The sequence below is a fragment of the Salarias fasciatus genome, chromosome 3 (assembly GCF_902148845.1).
Source record: "Salarias fasciatus chromosome 3, fSalaFa1.1, whole genome shotgun sequence".
Taxonomy (NCBI): domain Eukaryota; kingdom Metazoa; phylum Chordata; class Actinopteri; order Blenniiformes; family Blenniidae; genus Salarias; species Salarias fasciatus.
The window spans coordinates 22116041-22143549 of NC_043747.1; the positions used below are offsets into that span (position 1 = coordinate 22116041).

A 27509-nucleotide genomic window follows, 5' to 3' on the forward strand; every position below is an offset into this window, starting at 1 on the left:
CATGTTGAGCAGCGAGCAGAGAGGAGAGCTGCCCCAGACCCTGACTGACATGTACTCCCACTTTGTGCTGGTTCAGACACACAGGAAGAAGCTCAAGTACCATGAAGGACCTGAGACGGGTCCACAGGAGCTGACGGAGGCTGACAGGGAGCTTCTTCTGAAGCTGGGCAGGATGGCTTTGGAACATCTGGAGAAAGGAAACATGGTGTTCTACCAAGAAGACCTGGAGCAGTGTGGTCTGGATGTGACTGAGGCCTCGCTGTCCTCTGGAATCTGTACTCAGATCTTCAAAAGAGAGTCTGTGATCTTCCAGAAAGTCGTCTACAGCTTCGTTCATCTGACTGTTCAGGAGTTTCTGGCTGCAGTCTTCATGTTCCACTGTTTCACCAGCAGGAAGACAGACGTACTGAAGACCTTCATCAATAAGATCATCATCATCATGATGTTTTCACTTCTCTTGACAATTTCCTTCAGAGCATCTTGAAGAAATCCCTCAGAAGTCAGAACAGCCACCTGGACCTGTTTGTCCGCTTCCTTCATGGCCTCTCTCTGAAATCCATCCAGAGACTCTTAAAAAGGTCTGCTGGGTCGAACAGAGATCAGTCCAGAAACCATCCAGAGAGCCATCAAGAACCTGAAGGAGATCAATAGTTGGGGAAAGTCTCCTGACAGATGCATCAACATCTTCCACTGTCTGATGGAGATGAAGGACCTCTCAGTACATCAGGAGATCCAAGAGTTCCTGAAGTCAGAGAACAGATCAGAGAAGAAACTCTCTGAGATCCACTGCTCAGCTCTGGGCTACATGCTGCAGATGTCAGACCAGGTCCTGGAAGAGTTGGACCTGACAAAGTTCAGCACATCATGGGAGGGACGAAGGAGACTGATCCCAGCTGTGAGGAACTGCAGGAAGTTTCGGTGAGTCGACATGTCCTGATCAATATCTCATTGATGTTTTAGGAGGTACTTCCTATTGTTATTCTGTGGAGATGTTCCTCAATGATCCGTCCTGAGGAGAATGTACTGCAGGAGGGACAGAGTTCATAGACTAAAAGAGAGACAATGGGTAACGACACATAGTCGTGAAACATGTCGTTTGAGAAGAGAAGCTCGGTGTGGGTCCTCCAGCAGTCCTAACCTGTAGCAGCTTCACTAAGAAAATGGTCCAGGGAGGCCTTGACCTGCCCCAGCTGTAAGCTTCACGAAATAGAAAGGTCTCAAGCCTGACCTTGAAAGCAGAAACTTTGTCAGCCTCCCGAACAGAGACTGCGAGCTGGTTCCCCATTACAGGAGCCTGATAGCTGGAAGGTCTGCCTCCTGTTCTACTTTTCGAGAACCTGGGAACCAGCAGACCAGCACTCTGAGAACAAAGCCTTCTCTTCTGGCAATTCGGGACTAACAACTCTATAACTCTTCAACCTGGTTGTTGGGAGTTTTATAGCTTAAAAGAAGGATTTTAAATTCTATTCTAGATTGAACAGGAAGCCACTGAAGAGAACCTGTGATCTCCCCGGCTGGTTGTTGTCCAAAGTCTTTTAAACATTTTCAGTCCACTAGAGGGCGTACAAACAGGACAATCAATCCATTTTTTGAACTCAGCAACAACTGAAGAAATGTCTCGTCTTCTCTCTGTCTCATTCCAGACTTTCTGACTGTGAACTCTCTGATTCAGACTGTGAAGTGATCTCCTCAGCTCTGAAGTCTGACCCCTCCCATCTGAAACATCTGGACCTGAGTTACAACAACCTGGAGGATTCATCAGTGAAGATTCTGTGTGCTGGACTGAAGAGTCCAAACTGTAAACTTCAGGGTCTGAGGTCAGTTCACTGTCTGAAGTGCTTGTTGCTCCTTCAGCTCCTCATGTGCCGGAGTCCACATAGTAAGAGTGCAATCATTTTCTAATTATTTGAGAGAAAACTCCTGGAAATCAGGGCTTGCATCAAACCTCCCTTAATGAGTTTATCTGTCACATTATTTCCTTGACACTCTTGGTCCTCCTTCTCTCCTGTCAACGTACAGGATGTGAAGGCTTTAGTCTGCAGGATGAAACCGTCATCAAGCCCTACTGACATTCCACTTTCTACTTTTCTTAAATACTTTGATACTGTTGGACCTTGTGTTATGAAACTGATAAATCTCTCACTTAAACCTGGCTCGGTCCCCAGCTACTTCAAACATGCTGTGGTCAACCTGATTCTTAAAAAGCCAAAATATGATCCTGTGGAATATGATCCCTCTGGAAAGTGAAGACCGCAGTCAATAGCATTGCCTTGATCAATGAGTGGCACGAAGGAGAGATTAACCGCTGAGCCGAAGTCAGTCACAAGATGCACGATTTTAGAATTGAGATTAGATTTTGGCTTCCGTCCTGCAGTTGCCTTAAGGTTACTGTTCAGGGTCTGTTTTTTCCTCCGGAGGACTCAAACACGTTGAAGCTCTTCTCCACCCTACACCCACTCCCTTGGACACTGTGACCCTAAAGGCCAGATTGAGACATTTTACCAGCTGAAGAGAGACTCTCTGGTCTCTGGGACGGCTCACCTACTCCACGCTCACCATACATACACACTTTATCCTCTAAATCTCACTTCTTTCTTTCTTCAGGTTGTAAGGCTGCAGGTTGTGAGCTGGAACCCTCTGCAGGATTCAGGAGTTGAGCAGCTGTGTGGTTTTCTGGAGAGTCCACTCTGCAGTCTGTAGACTCTGAGGTCAGTTGACTGTCTGTTACTGTTATAGAAAGAGAAATGTCTGTCAGCAGCTGTGATCTGAGACTCTGACGATGCAGTAATGTGGAGCTGCTCATTTCTCCATCAACACACCTGATTGGTTCCTCCTCATTGTTTCTGCTGCTTTCTCTCTTTATTCAGGTTGAAGAACTGCAGTTTGTCAAAGATCAGCTGTTCTTCTCTGGCCTCAGCTCTGAAGTCCAACCCCTCCCACCTGAAGGCGCTCCACCTGGGTTCCAACCAGCTGCAGGATCCAGATGTGCAGCAGCTGGTTGATCTTCAGCAGAGTCCAGACTGCAGCCTGCAGACTCTGAGGTCAGTAGATGGTTTGACTCTCAGTGAGGCTGTGAGAGGAGAACGCTGAGCAGCTTCAGGATTGGACAGCAGAGGACACACAGTCAGCCAATCAGAGGAGCCACAGGCTTGTTGTGTTGGTCTGACAGCGGTGGTCCTTCAAGACTGCTGCTCTGAACAGGACTGAAGTCCTCACTGCTTCACACACTCTGACCACCACCTCTCATCTCTCTGCAGCTACTGAGAGCAGAGAGGACGCTGTGTGTCCTGAAGATCTACTGAGAGCAGAGTTTCATCCAGCAGAGGAACCAGCAGGAGATCTGCAGTGTGAAGAGCTGTGAGAGTCCAGCATCGAACCAGGATCCCTCTGGATGTGACTCAGAATCATCACAGTGTGTGGACTGTGTCTCCTCCTCTTCTGATATTTTTTTCTATAATCATTTGAAGCAGATCGAAGTCTTAAAGTCCAGCTCCAGTTTGTGACTCACTTGTTAACAGGAGAATTTCAAACTGGCCTCCACGTTGAAAAGCTTGCAGACCTGTTCCAGACAAAGACAGATGGTGTTGTGCTCCATGAGTAAGTTTAGAAAAATGACAGACTTGTAGTGTTACCATTTATTTCTATCTACTTTATTTTGTTTTATTTTTCCCTTCACTTGAACTGGAGCGATAAGTTGGAATATTACTATCTGCTTTCTGTTCTTTGCTCCAATTCAATGGAGCCATTAGTGAGCTTAGAAATAATATACTTTGTATGGATGTTTTGATCAGTTTCATTTAAAGTTGATCTGTAGTTTCAGGTTCATACGAGTACGAACACCAGACTGCTTATCTGTCCAAGGCAGAGGCAACTGAAAACTTATCAAATAAGGCCAGTCGGGTTTGGGATTAATAAAAAGAAAAGACATGGTGATATCTGAGGTGAAGAAGAAACTGGTGAAGCGTTTGTCAGTCACGTTCATTTCCTGTCAGCCACATTTGCAGCTGTGGGGGATTTCTGCTCTGATTGCTTTGGCGGAAGCGCTGAGGTATTTTCACTGCTGTATGAAGGATGAATGGGCCATTTTCACAGCTCCACTACTTCCTGAAATTAACTGTGCACATTCATTTCCTGTCTTGCATTATTGGCCAAAATGATTAATCCAGGTGTGTCTTGTTGCAGCAGTCTAAACCAGACACACCTGGATTAATCAGTTTGGCCAATAATGTAAGACAGGAAATGAATGTGCACAGCTATTTTCAGGAAGTAGTGGAGCTGTGAAAATACCCCATTAAAGAACGTGGCGCTGCTCCCCACCCAAATTTGTTTTTCTGTGTGTCTCTGCTCCCATCGCTGCTGGACACTTACAACAAGAGCTGCGACTGCAGGGCAGCGACCATCAGGGACATTCACCGCCCCTCTAGTGGTCAGTTATTATTATTCACTCGGTGGTCAGTCAGGACTGAGCAGTCAGTAAGTTGTGTTCTTCTTATCGCAGTTGTAGTTTTGTTTCTCTTTCAAGAAACTTTTTGACGAGACTTCGTATTGAATTTGAAGGTCATTATTACATGTTTTATATCATGTTTTTATTGAAACAAAAATAAATATTTTTTAACATTTCAGAACAGACTTTGAAATGTTGATAACTATGCAGGACCGAAACTGACATAATTATAAATTCAGAAATAATAACATGGGTCGAAATAGAAATTTAAATGCCAATAAATCACACAAAATAATTGTTTTTATGAGAAAATCTATAAAATGTATTTATTTGTTAACACGTTTTTTTTTTTAATTCACTCACATTTATATCTTTATTATTTCCAGTCTTGGATTTTCATCCTCTATTTTCTTTCCACACATATTTATTTATTTCTGTATTTCTCTGTCAGTATATATAAATGAGGGGGCGGTTTATTCAGGCATGTATTGGGGATTGATTGCCCATTGGCCAATCAACTTATTGAAAATATTTAAAAATGTCTGAAAATGCAGTCAACATGACAAGCTGTTATTCCATTTATCGTTGTTTCCAGTTAGTTAGTTAGTTAGTTAGACTGCGGTCAAGCCTGCCAACACAATGGGGAAAGAAGTCCAGGCTGTCGCACGTTGTTGAGCTGTGCGCGCATAATCTCAACATTACGGTAAAAGTGAAAACAGATTTCAAAATAAAAGTTGTGTTCTTTATGATGAGGGCTGAACCTATTTATGTTATTTAATAGAACACATTAATTCTACTGTGAAAAAACAACAATGACAAATAAAGTCACTTAATGAAAGCTTTATTAATGCTGATTTGGAGTCACTGGTCAAATCATTAGGGACTTATTCAGCTAAAACAATGTGTTTAAAAACAACAACAACAACAACAACAACAACATATGAGCTGGGGGGTATTGCACAAAAGTCGGATAAATACATCCAGGATAAATGAAAATGCGCGGCTTGAGTAAGCCCAGTCGGTGTTTTCTCGGATTAATCGGTTGCACGTTTGCCGAGCCAGGATGAAAAGACGCGGCTTACTCCAGCCAGGTGAGGAGCATCAGGATAAGTGCGCGTTCACGGCGTTCTTCAGAAGACCACGAGATCGATCACAGAATCACAGATTGAAAATGGAACAAGGACGAGCATCTTACTTCACACGGGATGAGCAGCAGTGTGTGGACTATACCGCGGCTGTTGGGGGGGCTCACTTAAAAAGGGGGGTGCCCCAGAGCGAGGACTTTACACAAAACACGTCCATTAATATCACTCCATATATTACAGCCTGCACGTCTGCTTTAAGTGGCGTTTAAGGCATAGCGCCCCCACGCTTCAATGGTGAGGACAAGTACTGCATGCAGGCCGGTGTTGTGCCAAGGTACTTACCCCCGGTAGAAAGTGTATCCCCTGAAATAATTTGTACCCCCCTGTAACTTAGGGAAGAAGTGAGCTCGGGCTTTGAAACTCTCCAATATCATCAGTCTTCAACAGAAATGATCACAAAATAAATTTCATGATGGCAGTTTATGATTTGACCATTTTCAGGGGGGATACAGATGTTTGCAGGCTAAATATGGTATCTAAATAGAGCAAGCAATGTACTGAATGGATCAGTGATGACATTCTCGTCATTATCGTTAATATTATTATCATTGGGCTGGACTTTCTCTCAAAAAAAAGTTTTGAAGTTCGTGTTTGGATGGATACGTGCTTTTATTTTGAAAGTGTGGACAGATCTTCCGGATGACCGTAAATAACAGTAGAAGGCTAATATAAGAAAAATTATCCCAAAAAGCAATCAAAACTCAATGTATGAGCATGGTATAAAGAGAGTTAGAGCAATACTTATGAAGACTACTGATTTTTTGTCAGATAAACTTCTTATGGCGCTACACAGTGTGATAAAGGACGAAAGTTGGAAAAAGTGAGCGTTTCAAACAATTGACTTGTTTATATTGATATATTAATTATATGCAATGAAAAATAAACAGCACGGGAAAACGGGAACACTCACTACATCCATACAACAATCTGCATGATAGTACTTGTCATTGTTAAGCGTGGAGTCCCATCCCGCGAACAGGGGATACACTTTCTATCGGGGGTAAGTACCTTGGCACAACACCGGCTTAATCCCTTATCCTGGTTTTGTGCAGTACCCCCCAGTATTAAAATCAAATACAAAGATGTGTGTCCGAAGCATATTTGAAGATGACACACAAATGCTACGACACAGATTTCACAATATAATATCAATATAGAACAACTCAAATTCGGTTTGGTTCTTCATGTAAAGTTCTTGATAAACTGCTGTCAGAGTGCCTGGATTACTAATCTCAGTTAATCATCTAACTGCCTTCCTGAGCTGCTCAACATTCCCCTCACTGAAACAAAAACAACCTGTTGAACCAGTCCGCTCTCAGGAGGAGGAGGAGCAGCTCTGTTCGGGTGAACCAGGAACAATGGTGGAACCAGGAAACTGAAGAGAAGCACTGAGTTCAGAGTCCAACGTCCAGTCGACTCTCTCGGAGAAGGAGAGCCAGGTGAGTCTTTATCTGTTGTGCTTTAAGGACGTGTTTCCACCGTACGCGAGGAGCGCGACTTCGTTCGCGAGACAAATGAAATCGCGCCGCGCTAGACGCTCAGGTTTCATCGCTGGCCTGGTACAAACAAACACGCAGACAAACCCTCGCCGCTCCCGCGGCTTCACGTCACTGCAAGCCCGCCAGTTATTTCACTGTCGAACAAGGCAAATGATGAGAGTGTGTCTCTTGTTGTGTGTGTGTGTGTGTGTGTGTGTGTGTGTGTGTGTGTGTGTGTGTGTGTGTGTGTGTGTGTGTGTGTGTGTGTGTGTGTGTGAGAGAGAGAGAGAGAGAGAGAGAGAGAGAGAGAGAGAGAGGGGCTTCTGAGAGTTAAACCTGTGTGTTGTGTGTGAAAACGGAGATGAGATATGGGTATGAGTGTGTGCATTAAACCGGTTAGTCCTGATTCTTGTTGCTTCTTTTCTCTCAGCCTGACTGAACATGTCTGGTGTGGATGAAGAGGAGGACAGACCAGAGTCTGTGGACAGGTAAGAGACGTCAGCTGCTCCTGCAGAGTCCACGTCCAGAATCCACTAAAACACCAAAACAGAAGAAAAGATGCAGCAGTTGGTGTTTTAGTCTGTTCAAAGTGAACATTCACTCATTTAGAACTTCAATCAGAACCTCCTGACCTGTCAATGATCCAACACAACGTTCTGACCTCGAATGAAATTAATTATTGGGCTGTGTGGGTCTGACCTTTGACCTCTGTCATGGTTCATCTCTTTACCTGTGTGTGTGTGTGTGTGTGTGTGTGTGTGTGTGTGTTCTCGTATTTCTATCCTTGTTGGGGCCAAATGTCCCCACAAGGATAGCAAAACGTGGAACGACGTGCCTTGTGGGGACCTTCTTCCGGTCCTAAGTAGGAGAAACAGTGTTTTCTTGACCATGTTGTTGTTACTGAAAAAAGTAAAAGTGCAAAAACATTTCTTTAGGGTTAGGCTTTGTTGTGGTGTGGGTTAGGGTTAGGGTAAGGGTCAGGGTTAGGGGCTAGACATGAATGGGAGTCAATGGACGGTCCCCACAAGGATAGAAATACAAGACTGTGTGTGTGTGTGTGTGTGTGTGTGTGTGTGTGTGTGTAGATGTCAGCAGCTCAGACACACAGCAGAGTCTTCAGGATCCAGCAGGCTGTCGTTGAAGAGTGACTGGTCCAAAAGTTTGTCACCAGATTTCAGTGTTGAACCTCCACCGTCAGACAAACAGTAAGACACTTTTTTTTCTGTTTTTTTCATCAGTTCCAGAGTGGGCTGGTTGTGTTTTCAGAAAAATGTGATCATTACACTTGTGAAATCGTTCAATGAGTGATGACAGGTTTTAATCCTGTCCAAATGGAGATAATTTCTGATTTTTAATCTAAAATTGAGAACATTGACAAAGCAGACTGACCACCACCAGATACATTTAAACACACACTTCCTGAGTGAAAGTCTCCATAAAAGGAGTTGGAAACTTGACGTGGCCTTGGGTCAATATTTGTCCAGCCTCCGTCTCTTCATACAACAGGGCCAGAGTGGCCGTGAAATGAAACTTTACTGAATCAAAGATCAACATTTTTTTCCTGATCCAGTCTTCAACAAAAAAAGAATAAGTTGAAAAAGTTTCTGATTTAAAAAAACAACTAACTTGGAATCGTCTCAAACTGAAACTAATTAACTTCTTTTTCTATTGCTCCACTCTGGAGTCAAACCCCCCCCCAAAAAAATTAAGAATTTGAATTATATTATATTTCATAACAGTAGCCTTGTGTTCATATATGGAGGATCAAAACTTCATAATTAAAAATAAATAGAGGTATAAAATGGCCCAATAAATACATTTATATGCCAATAAATCATATAAAAGAAACATTTTTTTCATGTTAAAACTTAGAAAATGTGACTGAAAGTATCTCCATCTCTGTTGTTGCGATATGAAGTGCAGCATGGAGATGTCGGTCACTTTCCTGAGCAGCTTGCTTCACCTGATGACTTCTTGAGCTACCAAGTAGCGAGCCAGCTTCAAAAAAAAAAAAAAAAAACTTTACTGATGAAGCACTCATCACACACAATGCAGCACAAAGTGTTTCACAGGTTAAAACACAGTGCGATTAAAATAACACACCATCTCCTTTACACACACACACACACACACACACACACACACACACACACACACACACACACACACACACACACACACACACACACACACACACACACACACACACACACACAAATCTCCCCTGTGTGTGTGTGTGTATAGATACCAGCAGCTCACACACACAGCAGAGTCTTCAGGATCCAGCAGGTTGTCTTTGAAGAGTGACCGGTCTAGAGAATATCCTCCAAACTACAGTGCCGAACCTGGACCTTCAGATACAAAGTAAGAAACTTTATTTCCTTCTTGTTGTGTTCACTTTTATTCGAAGCAGTGTGACAGTTGAAGCTGGATCTTTGTGTCTTTGCTGTGTGCTGTGTTGCTCAGAGTAAATGTTGCTTGGTGTCCACAGAGAGAAGAAGAGCAGTGATGTCTTTGAGGAGCAGCCAGAAAGATCCAGAAACAGAGCTGCACCAAGTAAGAGTGGACATGTGTCTCTGAGGGACTGGTTTGTCTTCACTGGACTTGTTGTGTTGTAGAGTCATGAAAGCTTGTTGTTTGTGTTCAGTCTGATTGTTGTTGTTGTCTTTGAGCAGGTGTTGGTCTGCAGCAGCTTCTAGAAGAACATAAGAAGAGTCTGAGGAGGAGATGTGAACGTGTGACTGAAGGAAGTGATGAAGCAGGAGGAGGAAGCCTCCTCAACAGGATCTACACTGAGCTCCACATCACAGAGGGACTCAGTGAGGAGCTTCAGAGGGAACCTGAGCTGAAGCAGCTGGAGACAGCTTCCAGGAAGGAGAGCCTCCATCACACTGCCATCAGGGTTCAGGACATCTTCAAAGCCTCGGCACAGCAGCTCAGACACATCCGAGTGGTTCTGACCAGCGGCGTGGCCGGCAGTGGAAAAACCTTCTCGGTGCTCAAGTTCAGTCTGGACTGGGCCGAGGGCCTGGAGAACCAGGATGTCAATGTGCTGGTGGTGCTCTCCTTCAGGGAGCTGAACCTGCTGGGAGAGCGGCCGTACAGTCTCCTCTCGCTGCTGGCTGTTTTCCATCCCACGCTCCAGAAGCTGACGGCAGAGGAGCTGGCTGTCTGCAAGCTGCTCTTCATCTTTGACGGCCTGGATGAAAGCAGACTTTCTCTGGACTTCAGCAGCAGCCAGCGGCTGCTTGACGTCTCCCAGCAGTCTTCAGTCAGCCTGCTGCTCACTAACCTCATCCGGGGGGATCTGCTGCCCTCGGCTCGGGTCTGGATCACTTCCCGACCGGCGGCGGCCCATCAGATCCCTCCAACATGTGTGGACAGACTGACAGAAGTGCGAGGCTTCACTGACGCCCAGAAGGAGGAGTACTTCAGGAGGAGGCTGAGTGATGAGGAGCTGAGCAGCAGGATCATCTCCCACATCCAGACATCCAGGAGCCTCCACATCATGTGTGGAATCCCAGTCTTCTGCTGGATCACTGCTACAGTTCTGGAGCACATGTTGAGCAGCGAGCAGAGAGGAGAGCTGCCCCAGACCCTGACTGACATGTACTCCCACTTTGTGCTGGTTCAGACACACAGGAAGAAGCTCAAGTACCATGAAGGACCTGAGACGGGTCCACAGGAGCTGACGGAGGCTGACAGGGAGCTTCTTCTGAAGCTGGGCAGGATGGCCTTGGAACATCTGGAGAAAGGAAACATGGTGTTCTACCAAGAAGACCTGGAGCAGTGTGGTCTGGATGTGACTGAGGCCTCGCTGTTCTCTGGAATCTGTACTCAGATCTTCAAAAGAGAGTCTGTGATCTTCCAGAAAGTCGTCTACAGCTTCGTTCATCTGAGTGTTCAGGAGTTTCTGGCTGCAGTCTTCATGTTCCACTGTTTCACCAACAGGAAGACAGACGTACTGGAGGCCTTCGTTGGAGAGAATACTGCTTTCACTTCTATGGACATCTTCTTTCAGAAAGTCTTGAAGAAATCTCTCTGCAGTCCAAACGGCCACCTGGACCTGTTTGTCCGCTTCCTTCATGGCCTCTCTCTGAAATCCAGCCAGAGACTCTTAGAAGGTCTGCTGGGTCGGACAGAGATCAGTCCAGAAACCATCCAGAAGGTCATCAAGAACCTGAAGGAGATCTATAGTTGTGGAAAGTCTCCAGACAGAACCATCAACGTCTTCCACTGTCTGATGGAGATGAAGGACCTCTCAGTACATCAGGAGATCCAAGAGTTCCTGAAGTCAGAGAACAGATCAGAGAAACTCTCTGTGATCCACTGCTCAGCTCTGGCCTACATGCTGCAGATGTCAGACCAGGTCCTGGAGGATTTGGACCTGGAGAAGTTCAACACATCATGGGAGGGACGACGGAGACTGATCCCAGCAGTGAGGAACTGCAGGAAGTTTCGGTGAGTCCACATGTCCTGAGCAGTATCTCAGTGATGTTTGCATGAAGTACATCCTGTTATTAGTCTGTGGAATTATTAGTAATAATACAGTATGTCATTGGGCTTTAATTTCATGGGGTAACGCAGGAAGGCAGAGCATCGTGCACCCTGTGCGGTCGTAGTTTCGTCCCGCGCAGCGCCCTGTGCAGCCAGTTTGGCAATTTGGTAGACTGGGCTGCCGAGATGGTGGTGGGCGCACACCAGTGGTATGTGGTATGCACAGCTTTGTCCTTAGATGTGAGTGTTAGTCTACTGTTCATACATGTTTTGGCCACAATTTAGTTTGCCACATTAAAGATACACAAAATCACTCTTGAAACAAATACATTTTATTTAAACATGTCTCCTTCCTCTCATGAAGAAACCTGAGTGGCAACGAAGGATGATTTTGATAGTAGACTTGTTGGATTATGGTCCACAAAACATGAAATGATCATTATTCAGTAATTTAATGGTAAAATTTAAATGATATATTTTAAATGGATTTGCTTATTTAATAAAAAAAAAAATCATCTGAATATTTTGTTGAGAAATATTTTGCATCTTTTGTGCTTAGAAAATTTCAATGGCAACTCCCAGGGATTGGTAGTTTTCAGTGTTTATGTAATATTGGTCTGTCAGTTTTATTTATATTTATATTAAATTCATCATGATCCATAATTTTTTGAAACATGTTTTAAGTTTTAATGAACGTTTTCGATGGGATAACACCGGTAATTGATTTACTCCATGAATTTACAGTGTTCTCCTTCACCAATATCATCAAGTAGTTCCTACATATTCTGTCCACTAGAGGGCGTGCAAACAGGACAAACAATCCACTTTTTGAACTGAGTAGCACCTGAAAACTCTTTTTGTCCTTCAGTGAAGTGTAAAACTATGAGAGCTGTTCAATCATTCAGACCTCTGACAGATATTTACAAACCGTTTGTTTTTCAAAGACCAGGACATCAACCCCACTCCACACCTTCACTTCAACATTTTGAACTCAGGACATGATCATAAAACCTGGAACTCCATGTTCTCTCCTTCATGTGCACATGAAGCCAAAGTCAAACCAGAGAAGTTGAGCTGAAGCTCTGATGTCAAACAGGAGGAATCCAACAAAGTGTCCTCTCTCACAGGAACTTCCTGTCTTCTCTCGGTCTCATTACAGACTCATTACAGTCATTACAGACTTACAGACTGGCCGTGGAGTTTGTGACTGTGAGCTTTCTGATTCGGAGTGTGAAGTGATCTCCTCAGCTCTGAAGTCTGACCCCTCCCATCTGAAACATCTGGACCTGAGTGACAACAGGCTGAAGGATTCATCAGTGAAGATTCTGTGTTCTGGACTGGAGAGTCCAAACTGTAACCTGGAGACTCTGAGGTCAGTTCACTGTCTGAAGGTAGAATCTGTTGGAGTCACTGAGAGGAGTTGAGGAGGATTTTACTGTGTGTGTGTGTGTGTGTGTGTGTGTGTGTGTGTGTGTGTGTGTGTGTGTGTGTGTGTGTGTGTGTGTGTGTGTGTGTGTGTGTGTGTGTGTGTGTGTGTGTGTGTGTGTGTGTGTGTGTGTGTGTGTGTGTGTGTGTGTGTGTGTGTGTGTGTGTGTGTGTGTGTGTGTGTGTGTGTGTGTGTGTGAATTCATTCCATCAAGTCTCATCAACTAATAAAACAGGTTGAATCAAGAGTTGTCCAGTCAGAGTAAACTTTGCTTTGTTGCCTGGTGTTTGTTGTTCGACTCAGTTAATGTGTGTCCACGACACACGACAAAGAGAAGTCCTCGGTTTCTCGCTGCTGTTTTAGCCTTTATTGGTTGTGAGATTCATACCTGTTGTCTGTTTAAAGTTGCAGAGGAATTAATAAAATGGCAACCTCTTCTATGTCAAGAATTCTGACATAGTCCTCTAATCTCACTTCTTTCTGTCTTTGTCCAGGTTGATTAACTGCAGGTTGTCAGAGATCAGCTGTTCTTCTGTGGCCTCAGCCCTGAAGTCCAACCCCTCCCTCCTGAAACATTTGGACCTGAGTCGGAACCCTCTGCAGGATTCAGGAGTTGAGCAGCTGTGTGGTTTTCTGCAGAGTCCACTCTGTGGTCTGCAGACTCTGAGGTCAGTTGACTTTTGTTACTGCTGTAGAAAGAGAAATGCTTGTCACTGTGTGTATGATGCTCTATATATATGCACACACACACACACACACACACACACACACACACACACACACACACACACACACACACACACACACACACACACACACATATATACACAAAATATATATATTTTGGGGAACTGGTGGTGAGTGGACAATGTCTATTATCATTTAGCCCTTATATATGATTAGTTATTTTGATAAAATATAGTAAAAATTAATGGATATTATTTGAAACCCCCTGTGTTTTTGGGTTGATCTGGCTTCGCCGGATTGGTTAATTTGGGCTGAGTGAGAGAGAGAATAAACCCTTAACATTTTTGAAGACACTCTGAAGTTCATCCGGTTTCCTTTCTGCCCGACCAAACCTTGGTTGATCACATCCCCGGTTTGGGGTGACCACTTGGTCCGTCACAATCCACAACAACAGAGCAGCTCATTGATCAGGACTCAGTAATGTGGAGCTGCTCATTTCTCCATCAACACATCTGATTGGTTCCTCATTGATTCTGCTGCTTTCTCTCTTTATTCAGGTTGGAGGACTGTAGTTTGTCAAAGATCAGCTGTTCCTCTCTGGCCTCAGCTCTGAAGTCCAACCCCTCCCACCTGAAGGAACTCTACCTGTGTTTCAACCAGCTGCAGGATCCAGATGTGCAGCAGCTGGTTGATCTTCAGCAGAGTCCAGACTGCAGCCTGCAGACTCTGAGGTCAGTAGATGGTTTGACTCTCAGTGAGGCTGTGAGAGGAGAACGCTGAGCAGCTTCAGGATTGGACAGCAGAGGACACACAGTCAGCCAATCAGAGGAGCCACAGGCTTGTTGTGTTGGTCTGACAGTGGTGGTCCTTCATGACTGCTGCTCTGAACAGGACTGAAGTCCTCACTGCTTCACAGAGACTCTGATCATCTCCTCTCATCTCTCTGCAGGTGGAGCTGAGAGCAGAGAGGACGCTGTGTGTCCTGAAGATCTACTGAGAGCAGAGTTTCATCCAGCAGAGGAACCAGCAGAAGATCTGCAGTGTGAAGAGCTGTGAGAGTCCAGCATCGAACCAGGATCCCTCTGGATGTGACTCAGAATCATCACAGTGTGTGGACTGTGTCTCCTCCTCCTCTGTTATTTTTCTTGTATTAATTTGAAGCAGATCGAAGTCTTAAAGTCCAGCTCCAGTTTTTTTTTTCTTCAGTTTTATTCTGCTGCTGGTTGTGACTCACTGGTTGACAGGAGAATTTCAAACTGGCCTCCATGTTGAAAAGCTTGCAGACCTGTTCCAGACAGAGACATATGGTGTTGTGCTCCATTAATAAGTTTAGAAAAACAACAGACTTGTGGTGTTACAATTTATTTCTATCTATTTATTTTATTTTATTTGTTTTCTTTTTCCCTTCACTTGAACTGGAGTGATAAATTGGAATATTACTATCTGCTTTCTGTTCTTTGCTCCAATTCAATGGTTCTGGATCTGTCAGCCTTTGCATTAGTAGTAGCAAATGTGGAAATTAGTTTTTTTAGTATAGAATAAACCATACAAAAATAACTATTGGATAAAGAAACGCATTCTTTTGAGATCAAAACATAAATCATGTACTCACCCATGATAGAAGTACTATAAATCTCAGAGCAATGTGGCTGGACGAGCAGAGCGACCTTGTAGAAGTGAAACGAGGTGTGGTTTATTTATTATCTTTTTACTGTATATCATGTGTTGTTATCGTGTGATATCAAGAGCAGGAGAGCCTCTCCGAGGAGCAGCCCTCCCCCTCCGAACAGTGCGGCGCTGCGTGGCGCTCTCGAGTGCGGGGGAAATTGGGGGTTACTGTATTTGATCAATGTATCATGAACACTGTGTACATATATCCAGGTCTGGATTAAAAGAGTCAAATCTGCTTTAAAGAGTCTGGTTTGGGATTAGAAAATGGTTTGTTTGTTTGAAGTTTGAAAATAAAGTTGATGACAAAGTGAAAAATGTGAAGTGAAGGTTCCTGCATGGCGGCCATCTTTGGATGGAATCCCTTGCTGACTCCTCCTTGAAAAATATTTCCCAGACCTCCATTCACCAGGCCTGTTGGAACTAAAACCCCTCAAAGAGAAGGATGTGCAGAGTTTCTTTCTTGTGCTGCCACTCTGGTGCCTGAGCCAAGTCATTTTTACAACGTGGTGCAGCCTGACTTTCAGAAACTCAGCTGACACTACTGATCTCAGCAGGTTTGAACGATTTCAATTTTCTCCAGACTCTCCACTGCAGCCACAGCTTCACTGAGTCTGACTTTCAGAGCAGTGGAGAGACCATCTGAGTGGCTCTCTATTTAACATCTCTAATTTGGAGTTGGACTGCAAGTCTCTTGAATGCATTTATCTGAAACATTTTGTCCCTCCATAGCTGTCCTGCTTTGCAAAAAGAATATTAACTGCATTTTTTGAGAACTGAATAGTCATCCTTCACATGAAGGTACAGTTCACAATACAAATACACATTAAATCCATCAATATCTGTCATTAGTCTTTGAATTGCAGTCGAAGGTGTGCTTTTATTCAGACCAGAGGCAGTTTAGAGAAGAATCAAATTTGCATTTGAATCAAAATGTCTCCGAAGCAAATGCAAATAATCCAGCAACAATAATCCTTCTGAGAAATCTGTTCACAATCATCAGTTAAAGAATTTTGGACAACAGCAGAAACGAATGACAGCGTTTCTACAAAATGTCCTGCAAATCCACGATGATCAGGCTTTAGGTGGAATTTGCACTTCCGTTTGAACTGCTTGGTTGGAAAACATTAAAATAGCCTGGGTTAAGTTTACGTTTGAGATTTTTATGATTAATCCAGTCAAACCATTTCTTTAGCTATTCTCCTCAACATTTCCTATAAAACCCAGCCTGAATCATAAATTCTTGTGTCATCTGCAAATAACATCAGTCCGAATATGTTAGAAATTTCCAGATGTCAAATTTGGGAGCCTGGACTCTCTGAACCTCATATAATACATGTGAGAAATAATTTACTTTGTATGGATGTTTTGATGGGTTTCATTAAAAGTTGATCTGTAGTCTCGGGTTCATACAAAAAAAAAAAACACTCTGCTTATCTGTCCAAGGCAGAGGCAACTGAAAACCACCAAAGAAGGGGTGTTGGGTTTGGGATTAATAATAAAAAAAAAGAAAAAAAACATGATGATATCTGTATATGAGGTGAAGAAGAAACTGGTGAAGCGTTTGTCAGTCACGTGCATTTTACAGGAACCTCCCGTTCACGTCCTGTAAATCACATTTGCAGCTGTGGGGGATTTCTGCTCTGATTGTTTTGGTGAAACTCTGAGGTATTTTCACTGCTGTATGAGGGATGAATTAAAGAATGTGGCGCTGCTACTTGCAGGGCTCCGCCCAGATAAACACACCAGAACCAATAAATCATTATCTATTTTCACATCATTCCTGATCCTGGGGGTTTCCTCCCTCAGTTTTCAACATGTGACTGGAGTCGTTCCACAGAAGACACTGGACACTGACAAGAGCTGCGACTGCAGGGCAGCGACCATCAGGGACATTCACCGCCCCTCTAATGGTCAGTTATTATTATTCACTCGGTGGTCAGTCAGCACTGAGCAGTCAGTAAGTTGTGTTCTTCTTATCATAGTTGTAGTTTTGTTTCTTTCAGGAAACTTTTTCACGAGACTTCGTATTGAATCTGAAGGTCATTATTACATGTTTTATATGGTGTTTTAATTGAAACAACAATAAATATTTTTTAACATTTCAGAACAGACTTTGAAATGTTGATAAGTTTCGGTCCTACATAGGACCGAAACTGACATAGCCTGATTATAAATAAATGCAGAAATAATAAAATGGGTCGATGTTGGAATTTAAATGCCAATAAATCATACAAAATAATTTTTTTCATGAGAAAATCAATAAAATATATTTATTTGTTAACAGGTTTTTTTTAACTCACTGTCGCATGTATATCTTTATTATTTCCAATCTTAGATTTTCATCCTCTATTTTCTTTCCACACATATTTATTTATTTATGCATTTCTGTGTCAATATATAAACGAGGGGGCAGTTTATTAAGGCATGTGTTGGATGTTGATTGCCCATTGGCCAATCAACTTATTGAAAATATTTAAAAATGCCTTAAAATGCAGTCAACATGACAAACTGTTATTCCATTTATTTTTTACATTTTTTACCAACACAGACGTTGCATCACACATTTTTTAAATATATTTAAAATATTAATTATAAAATACAGATTACTTGAAATATTATTATTAGATATTATGTAACTGTAATTTTCTATATTAATTATAGTATATTATATTATATTATATTATATTATATTATATTATAGTTAGAAATATATATTTAAAAACAGACAACATTAAATTGTCATGATTCTACTATTCATTTTTCATTCATTTTTGCACATAATATTCTTTTAAGTTGAAGAATATTTTCATATAGTAAAGCTATTGCCTTGTCTCACTTCAAACGAATCTGTGAATAAATTTGCTCCAACACACAATTGAAGAAGCAGTAAAAGATGTACTTCTCGGTACTGCCCCCTGCAGGAGGGCAGAGATACTGACTGCTTCACTAGGCTTTTCACAGCAATTTAATGTCAGATCAACAAGAATTAAAAAACAAACAAACATGTATCTATACTATTTTTTGGTTCATGTCTGAGTTGATAGACTCTATAATCATCATAAATAAATACATGGCTAAATGGGTGAACAATTCTCAAAAAGAAAAACAAATTAAGCAGTTGTCAGTTTTCAAAGTGAAATTAAGTTCTTCTTTTAAAGTACTGCTCTATTTTTTTCTCCAGTTTTAATTCATGGTTTAGAAACATGGTCGTTTCTAGGCACTTTTACAGAGAAACCCAACAGATCCACATGAGCAAGTATAAGTGACTGTGGAAAGGAAAAACCCCCTTTTAACAGGAAGAAACCTTTGCAGAACCTTTTAATCTGCTACTGATTGTGACTCACTGATTACCAGGAGAATTTGAAACCAGTCTCCATGTTAAAAAGGTTGCAGACCTGTTCCAGACAAGACAGATGGTGTTTCACTCCATGAATAAGTTTAGAAAAATGACAGACTTCACAGAGATTTGCTTCAGCAAAAGTTAAGCTTCTTTTTTTGGAACACATTAAATTCTTACTGTATTCTCTCAGTGTATCATGAACACTGTGTCTGCATGTCCTGGTCTGGATTAAAGGAGTCAAGTCTGCTTTAAAGAATCTGCCTGGGATTAGAAAACGGGTTGATGACAGAAAGTGAAAAATGAAGTGAAGTCATTTTTACAGTGTGGTGCAGCCTGACTTTCAGAAACTCAGCTGACACTACTGATCTCAGCATGTTTGATTTTTTACAGTGGCTCCAGACTCTCCTCTGCAGCCACAGCTTCACTGAGTGTGACTTTTAAAGCAGTGGGAGAAGCAGGAAAAGCAGGTTCTGGTGAAAAGAGAGATGAAAATGCTGAGAGGTGATTTTGACTGTAGAGCCTCCACCACTCAGGAGCTGCTACACCTTCTCGTTTCACTGCCAGCTCTCGGTCTCTCTTATGACCTCTGTCTTTGGCAGACATTATAAAAAAATATCCAGAGATGTAAAAAATGTTACAACATGCTACAATGCTAGAACAAAAAAGAATAGTCATCCTTCACATGAAGGTACAGTTCACAATACATATACACATTAAATCCATCAATATCTATCACCAATCTTTGAACTGCAGTCTAGGGTCTGTTTTTATTCAGACCAGAGGCAGTTCAGAGAAGAATTTGATGCATTTGAATCAAAACAATGTTTCAGTAAAGCTGGCTGATTTAGAAAAAAAAAAAAAAAGAAAAAAAGCACATGGCTGAAAAAAAAATGTATAGGTATATACCAGTGCTTCACCTTGAAGGTACGGTACATACTTTCAGCACCATGGACAGCTCTCTAAACCCAGTTATAAAGCCCCAGTGCAGTGGAGGCTGGATCTTCACTGCTGTGTACAGAATAAAGCTCATGAGTCCATCACCTGAGGATCGGTGATCAGAAGAGCCCCCTGCTGGAGAAAAGTAAACACTACATCAACACAACCCTTTATATGACCGCGTTTCTGTTGATTTATTGTGGATTCAAATAAGTTGATGAACTTCCAGTCAGATATTTCCAATATTTATTATTTAATCATGAATTTCTATAGAATCGTAATTATATAAAAATAAAAATAGTATCTAAAATTGATTTTATTTGTATTTCGTGTTCTTTTACAGTGAATAAATCAATAAAACAAACATTTTCTTCTTCAACCACTTCTTGTGTTCTGTCTCTGGAGCTATAACTCAGGTCACAACATGTAGCGTGCACTGCAGACAGGTGGTCACATCTGGCCTGCAGCTGGACCTGTGACCACTGTGTTGATCTGTTGAAAGTCATGTGGAGACTTCACTGAATGAGTGAGAAGTATCTTCATTATTCGGTTTTCATATTGACAGTCACTGCCTCTTTAAGTAAACTTTACTAGAACTTATCTTGTCAATTGTATTCTGTGTATAAAGTATGGGACATGTGTAGCAACATTTATAGACATCGAATTTTGTGTTTACTTTAATTTACCCTCCCGTTGTTGTATTCTACTGGAACTTACATCCATTGAATGTTTTGTTTTGTACATTAAGAGAACAATTCTTTGTATTTCAGTCAGATCATTTTCAGTGCCATTTTTAATACAGTGCAGTGATGAGCATGAGATGACAGTGAAGGCTTTCAAAAGACACAAAGGAAGAATTTCACCCTCTTTAAAGATTGTTTTAAACTTTTGAAATACATACATTTTGATAATTTTCACATCCAAACTCTTGATGGAGAAACTATAAAGGGAATAATCACTGAATAATCATGTTTTTTTTTTTTTTTTGACATTTTAATCCACTGTGTTTGGAGCAGCACTGCCGGATGTCTAATGTGAATTGTGGGATTTAGAGTCAGACCTGGCAACCCGCTGTGCTTCCAGAGCTGCAGGAAAACTGAGTCATAGTCGGACACATTTCCTGTATTGTGGTGTAGAGAGAAGTCCTCCTCGGTGGACCTGTGAGGTATGATCTTATTTTTCCATTTTTAGAAATAGTTATTCTGCTATAAAACCACGGTTCTAACTCCAGATATCTCAGTGAAACTCCGTCTGTGTCTGCAGGGATCTCTGCTCCATCCTGACTGTTCGTGAGGAAAAAGTGAGTTTTAATCTGTATTCACCATCTATGGTGCCTCAAAGTCTCCCTGAAGTTTGACCAACAAAATCAGAGTCACTTCAACGCTAGAACTCCTCAGACAGGATTGAGTTCATGCTTAATGTTGAACATTTGCTCTAAATATGTTTGTTCTTTATATTTTCTCACTTGGGCTGGACTATATGGCTAAAAATGTTATCACGATATAGGTCTTAATTTCGGTTGATACGATATAATAATTCCGATATCGATGTAAATAACACAAAAGCCTCAGAAAAACTGTTAAGAATCATGCACATAATGTACTACCTGTAAAAGTAGAAATTATTTATCCAGGAAGCTCCTCCAGTATAAAATTTTAGAAATAAAAACTACAATAAATTAAATTTTTACCTTTTATTGAAGAAATATGAAATCACTGTCAAATAAACATATACGGTTTCACCTTTTTCAATATAAGTAGCTTTAACTTTACACTTAAATACAGTTATTAGATTCAAACAAAGATGCTTCAACCACAAAGAAAAATAAAAGTGCTCAGAATTACTGCAATAAACAGAAAAAAGAGTGAGCAACAACAAACAAATATTACTTGGACAGGGAATTGAAATAATTGCCATACCTTCTCAATATTAATAGCTTTAACTTTTAAACTACAACACAGTTTTTCTTATAGATTTAAACAAAGGTGCTTCAACCAGGAAGAAAAATAAAAGTGGTCAGAATTACTCAGGTTCAGAACAGAATTACTTAAAGCAAGGGTTGGCGATCTTGGAAAACTAGCATGTAGCACGAATGTAGCATCTCCCAAGGCTCCGCCCAGCTCCCACCCCATTGGAGGAGCTCCGTTGGGAGCGGAGACGCGGAGACGTTCCGCGCGCGCGGTGCGCGCAGCACTTCCGCGTCCAGTGCGTTCCTGGCGTAACCTGTCCTCAGCGCTTCGTTTCTTTGTTTTTCTTTATTTGCACTACGCCAAGTTATGGCGCACTCACCGGTAAGTAAAGCCCCAAACATTCTTCTCCGCCATTCTGCAATGACGCTCCGTCCTTCTACGCGCGCACTGAATCAGGGTCAGTGCACGCCATTGACATGTACGCGCAGGGGGCAGGTCGAACGGCGAAGGGATTTGATTGGTTTAAAAAAAGGTGTCCCGTCAAGACGATTGGTTGCTGTTTTTCCCGTTTTACTCCTGCTGTAGATAGCGGATATTTTCCAAACTACTTTAAGAACACGCTATGAATTGTTTCCCATCGGGTCATAAAGATCATTTTAACCAGTATTTAAAAAAATGTATCTCATTCAAATCGCCAACCCTAGCTTTAAGGTTGTAGTGATTATGGTGACAATGCAGTGAATCCCTGTTCTGTGTTTTTTTGTTTTTTTGTGGAATTTGTCTTCACTGTTGCAGCGTCTTGTAAATTGTAGACGGTCCCTTAACCCCGCAGCACCACCGGCTGCTAATCGAAAACAATATTGCTTCTGAGGCTTGATAGACAGACACTTTTAATGAAAATGAGCTTGTAGCATGTAGTCCACCTCACAGCGATGGGATGGAGGTGCCCTTTGTATGTTACTGACGTTTTGTTAAAGAGTTATTGAGACCGAAAGTCCGCATCTGTCAATATGCTGCCAACTTTAACAGACTGTTCAGTGAATGATATACCTAAATCGTGGCCACGAATTAGTATTTCGTGGGCACGATTTATTATTTCGTGGCCACAAATTAGCTTTTGGAAGCCTATTCAGTCGCGTTTACATCACAAGTTCTCATTTTGGAGCTCAAACTTACCGCGATGGAGCTTAGCTTGTAGCATGAGCTGAGGACAGCCAGCTGTGGTGTGCTGCTCGGCTTGAATCAGCGGCGCCGTGAACAGCAGTTAGTGATTGTGAAACGCATACTGTAATGCACTATATCGAAAATTTGTTTAAAACTCATATCACCGTTATTGAATAAAAATATACCGCGGTACATATTGATATCGAAATTTTGTCCAGCCCTATTTCTCACTGAGAACTGGTGACTGAGAATGAAAGTGAAAGTAAAAAACTGAAATTCTAATATTGATTAAAAGTGGCTTTGTTTTTTTAATTCAGTGTTTGGGATTGATTTTGTAAGTTCTGTAAATATTTTCAGGCTGGTTGTCTTCATGTAGTTCCTCAATTTGGGCTTCTTCCTGCCTGCATGATCCTCAACACAGACATCATGTACAAGCCTCTTTCAAGCTGCTGCGGATTGAAGCGGACGTGCCTGCTGGAGGCCATTTCACAGGGGGGAGGGGGGGGACCTCTCGCCTCTACAGCACATGGAGGAATGACATGTTTCACCATAAACTTGATCATAAATCGATCAATTTTCAACCTCTATTCCAGTTTATTCTAAACATCAGACATGGAGGACGCAGAGACATAAAGAGAACAAAATGAACTCATAAACTGTTCAGGCTGATTGAGGTTTTTATTGAGAGAATTGGTTTAAGGATTTATATTGTACTTGAATGTTATTGATATTATGATTATTATTTCGATTATTATCTTTTAATCATTACAATATTGCTATTTCCATTAGGAGTGTAACGGTATTTGTATTCGTCCTGTACCGTCACGGTACGGGGGTCACGGTTCGGCACACACAATCACACGACGAATACACCAGTGAGTAAAAAAAAAAAAAATTCCAACCTTAGATGGCGGTAATGAGCTTTAAAGCTGCCGGCAACCACCATTATCACAGAAGAAGAAGAAGTAGAATAAGCAGGTCCAAACATGAACAAACAAAGAAGAAAGTCCAAGCGGAATGAGCGCTGCAGCGTGTGGCGGAGCGGATTAAACGGGAGAGTATTTGTTCCTCGTGCGTTCCCTCATACGGAGTGACGTGTGACGTGCCACTAAACAGGAAGCAGCACAGTCAAAAAACCAGCAGAGAACGCCACGGTGGTGGAAAAACACTTTTTTAATACAAAACCCCGACATAAAAAACATTGGAGAGGCGAGATGGAACCAAATCGCGCAGCAGCGAGTTGTATAAAGAGCTCCATAGCAGAATACTAGCGATCGCCGACTGGTGTTATGGATTAACTGGTTCCCATGTTAACGAATGACAGCGTAGGTCTGTGTAAACACATGCTGATTACAGCAGTTGTTAAAGTAAGACTCACAAAAGACTTTAAACGTATACACTCACTGTAACTGTCGATAACCGACGTTCGCCAGAACGACTAGATGTTTCAGTCATTATTGGTCACAAGTTAACATGGGCACCAGTTAATTCGAAACATCGGCATGCGGCGCAGAGCTCACACCGAGACGTGCTGCTCCTTACTGCGGTGCTGCGGTCAAGGGAGCAGCCGCTCCTTCAGCAGCATATCATGGAGATTTTGGGACATTATTTGAGCAGATATCAGCAGATAAAAACTCTCTGCTTGGCGCTGAGGACTGCGGCTGCAGAGAGGAAGACCTGCAAATTCCTCGTGAGACTTTGTGCGCATGTCACAGGGTCCTTGTAAACGAGGATTCATCGTGGATGTTTTGTATGCTGTACATGAATACACTGGCGTTTAATACTATTGTTTACAATCGGATTGAAAAAACACCATGTAAACTGGGCCAATAATGTGTCGCATGGGAAAGCTTGGGAAAAATGTTCTGGTGCATTTGTGAGCTTTTTTTACTTTTTCCCCACTGTACCGAAAAACGTACCGAACCGTGACCCTTACACCGAGGTACGTACCGTACAGTGACTTTTGTGTACCGTTACACCCCTAATTTCCATATTATATTATATTATAATATATTATATTATATTATATTATATTATATTATATTATATTATATTATATTATATTGCATTGTATTGTATTGTATTATATTATGATTCATATTGAGTTTCAACATGATAAATACCACAAGCAGGAAAGCCTCAAACACAACACAACATCTGTCTCATTAAAACCATCTGCACATCTACAAACTTCTATACTACTATAACTATAAAATACTTGTTTATTGATTTTGTTTTGTTCTGGCCATTGCGTCCAGCATCAGTGTCTCTCATCCAGATTTAGTCTGATCTTCTTCCACTCTTCTTCCCAGCATGTCCAGCATCATCTTCATTTGGTCAGGTTTAGCATCCACTGAAGTCAGCCACCTTTGGGAAAAACAGAAGTTGTATTTTTTACAATTTTAACCTGAAAAAAAATAAATAAAAAATCTGAAAGCTCAAAATGTATCAGAATGAATAATGTGATGATTTCATGTCAGCTTTGACATCAATAATTTTCATGGTTTGCTACAAAACATGATCAGGAGGCCTGAGCAATTCATGTATCTCAGCCTAAATAGGGTCTCAAGTTAGTTATTTCTCCAGTAAGCAGCTGTAAGCAGCAGTAACATGTTGAATAAAGTAAAGTGAGCTGTATTTTCTGTGAAGAACCTGGAGGCAGAGTGAAGGAATTCAATCAGTCCTGTCTGGGTTTCTTTCACTATTTAACAACCAGCTGTCTCCATATAATCCTTCTCATAGTCTTTGCTATTGAAAAGTGGTTCTATAGTGTCTGGTTTAATTAAAACATCCATAAGAGGGACACAAAGTCTGGCATCTTTTCCAGTTATATTGTAGTGGATTTTGTTTTTAAAACATCCAAGCATTCCTGAAGCTACACGTGATGTTTTTAACAAATCAAATTGCTTGGAATTCTGTGGAAAATTCAGCAAATAATTCTACTTCAGGATGAAGGAGAAGCCCTTCCCTCCATCGTTCATGCACTGCTGCGTGTCTGACCCACCCTCCAAGATGGCCGCCACGCCACACGCCAACCTCCGCTGGTAAAACATGAAGAAAATGCGGAAGTGCAAAAAAGCTGTAATTCCGAGGAAATTAAAGCAGGGGGCGATGGTGTTGGTTTCAGAAAGAGCCCGAGTCTCATTCACAACATTCAAGAACAGTGTGGGTGACGTCATGAAAAGTCGATCCATTGTTTTTACGATCAATGTGCCACAGAGGCACGTCTCTGGACACGCAACGAGATGTCTACATACATGATGTCTGTGAAGAGAACCGTCTCTTTAAAAAACTTTTCCTGTTACATTGGTGAAAACAAGTCTCGCTCAGTGGACCTGTGTGTTGCGTTCTACTGTAACAAGTCTTTTTAATGTTATCCTGTGATTAAACCACGGTTCTAATTCCAGATATTTATTTATTTATTTATTAAAGATTGGATCCCCATTAGCTGTCACCCAGGGTGACAACTAATCTTCCTGGGGTCCATAACTACATACAACAATTATAAATAAGAACATAAGCAAAGTACATAAAACAGTGAGCAGAATGGATAAAACAACTACTCATAAAACGCAGTGCATGAAGACCATTAAACAATTGAATAAGAAAAAGAAGTAAAATAAATATACACACACAATTAAATAGAAGACCAGAAAACCAGATAGAACAAGACAATGATACAAATGAGACATACAACAATAACTAAGAATGCACCTACAAGGCAATCATGCTATGAGGATTTTCGTGACCATGGTTTTAAAAGCTTTTATGTTGTTCTCCTTTCTTACAGTAGAAGGTAGCCTATTCCACAGATTCGCTGCCCTGTACATCACCGTTCTTCGCATAGCCCCAGATTGAGCCTTTGGAAGTGATCTAGTCAAATGAGAGTGGCGATCATGAACATAGATAATTTTTTCATATAGAGGCCTAGGTTTCATTTTTATCCTTATATTCTGAAAAAAAGTTCCAAGATTCCTCTGTAATCTCTTCTCCACATGTAGCCATGACAAACACTGATGCATATAGTCAATGTGAGTCCGAAATGGGCAACGAAGAACTAGTCGTGCGGCTTTATTTTGCAGCACCTGTAGTTTATGAATATCTTTTTTTGTGGTACCCGACCATATGACTGAGCAATAATCCAGATGAGACAGAACTAAAGACTGAGTGACATATTTAACTGATGATTCTGTCATAAAATAAGCACATCGTCTGATGGCAGAAAGAGCTCTACCCATTTTTGTCACAATCTTTCCAATGTGACTAGTCCAGCTCAAGTGATCATCTATAGTTACGCCAAGGAGAACAAACTTTTGCACCTGCTCCAGGGGTATATTATTTACGGTGAGGGACAAAAAGTTTCTGTTCTTAGATTGCTTCCTAGTGTCCAGAATCATGCATTTCGTTTTACTAACATTTAAAGCTAGTCTGTTAGACTCTACCCATTCAAATACATGGTCTAAATCACTTTGAAGCACATTATTCAAAATTTGCAGGTTCTCTGAACTGTAATATATAGTTGAGTCATCAGCGTACATGGCTACATGGGATCTATCTAAGATGAAAGGAAGATCATTTGTAAAAATTGAAAAACACAGAGGGCCAAGACAGCTACCCTGAGGAACACCACATTCTAGCTTCAGCACAGAAGAAAAACTACCATTGAAGTATACTGACTGTGATCTATTTGTTAAATAGCTGTTAAACCACTTAAGAGAACAAGCAGAAAAGCCATAAGCAGACAGTTTATTCAGCAATAAGTTGTGATCTATCACGTCAAAGGCAGCGCTGAAATCTAAGAACACAGCACC

The 27509-nt window shown here is 41.6% G+C and overlaps 2 protein-coding genes and 1 pseudogene across 8 annotated transcripts in view; all 3 read left to right on the plus strand.

Annotated features, from left to right (window-relative positions):
• LOC115385946 (NACHT, LRR and PYD domains-containing protein 12-like) overlaps window positions 1-27509 on the plus strand; it is a 94545-nt pseudogene that overhangs the window by 13470 nt on the left and 53566 nt on the right.
• Window positions 306-2910, plus strand: LOC115385979 (ribonuclease inhibitor-like). Of its 2 annotated transcripts, XM_030088122.1 has the most exons (4): window positions 306-918; window positions 1644-1817; window positions 2605-2708; window positions 2868-2910. In XM_030088122.1, exons 1-3 carry the CDS (start codon window positions 698-700, stop codon window positions 2609-2611), a joined length of 402 nt encoding a protein of 133 aa, XP_029943982.1. In that variant the 5' UTR covers window positions 306-697; the 3' UTR covers window positions 2612-2708; window positions 2868-2910. The 2 variants fall into 2 exon arrangements, 1 of the variants encoding a protein (XP_029943982.1); XR_003931222.1 differs by lacking the exons at window positions 2605-2708; window positions 2868-2910 and having other exon boundaries at window positions 306-922; window positions 1644-1753.
• Window positions 4176-27509, plus strand: part of LOC115385942 (NACHT, LRR and PYD domains-containing protein 12-like) — a 56791-nt gene continuing 33457 nt past the window's right edge. For all 6 annotated transcript variants that reach the window (XM_030088054.1, XM_030088057.1, XM_030088056.1 and 3 more), the window contains exons 1-4: window positions 4176-4426; window positions 6898-7028; window positions 7498-7555; window positions 8153-8272. In XM_030088054.1, coding sequence (XP_029943914.1) covers window positions 7509-7555; window positions 8153-8272 — 167 coding nt within the window. In that variant the 5' untranslated portion in view covers window positions 4176-4426; window positions 6898-7028; window positions 7498-7508. The remainder of the gene's footprint in view (window positions 4427-6897; window positions 7029-7497; window positions 7556-8152; window positions 8273-27509) is intronic.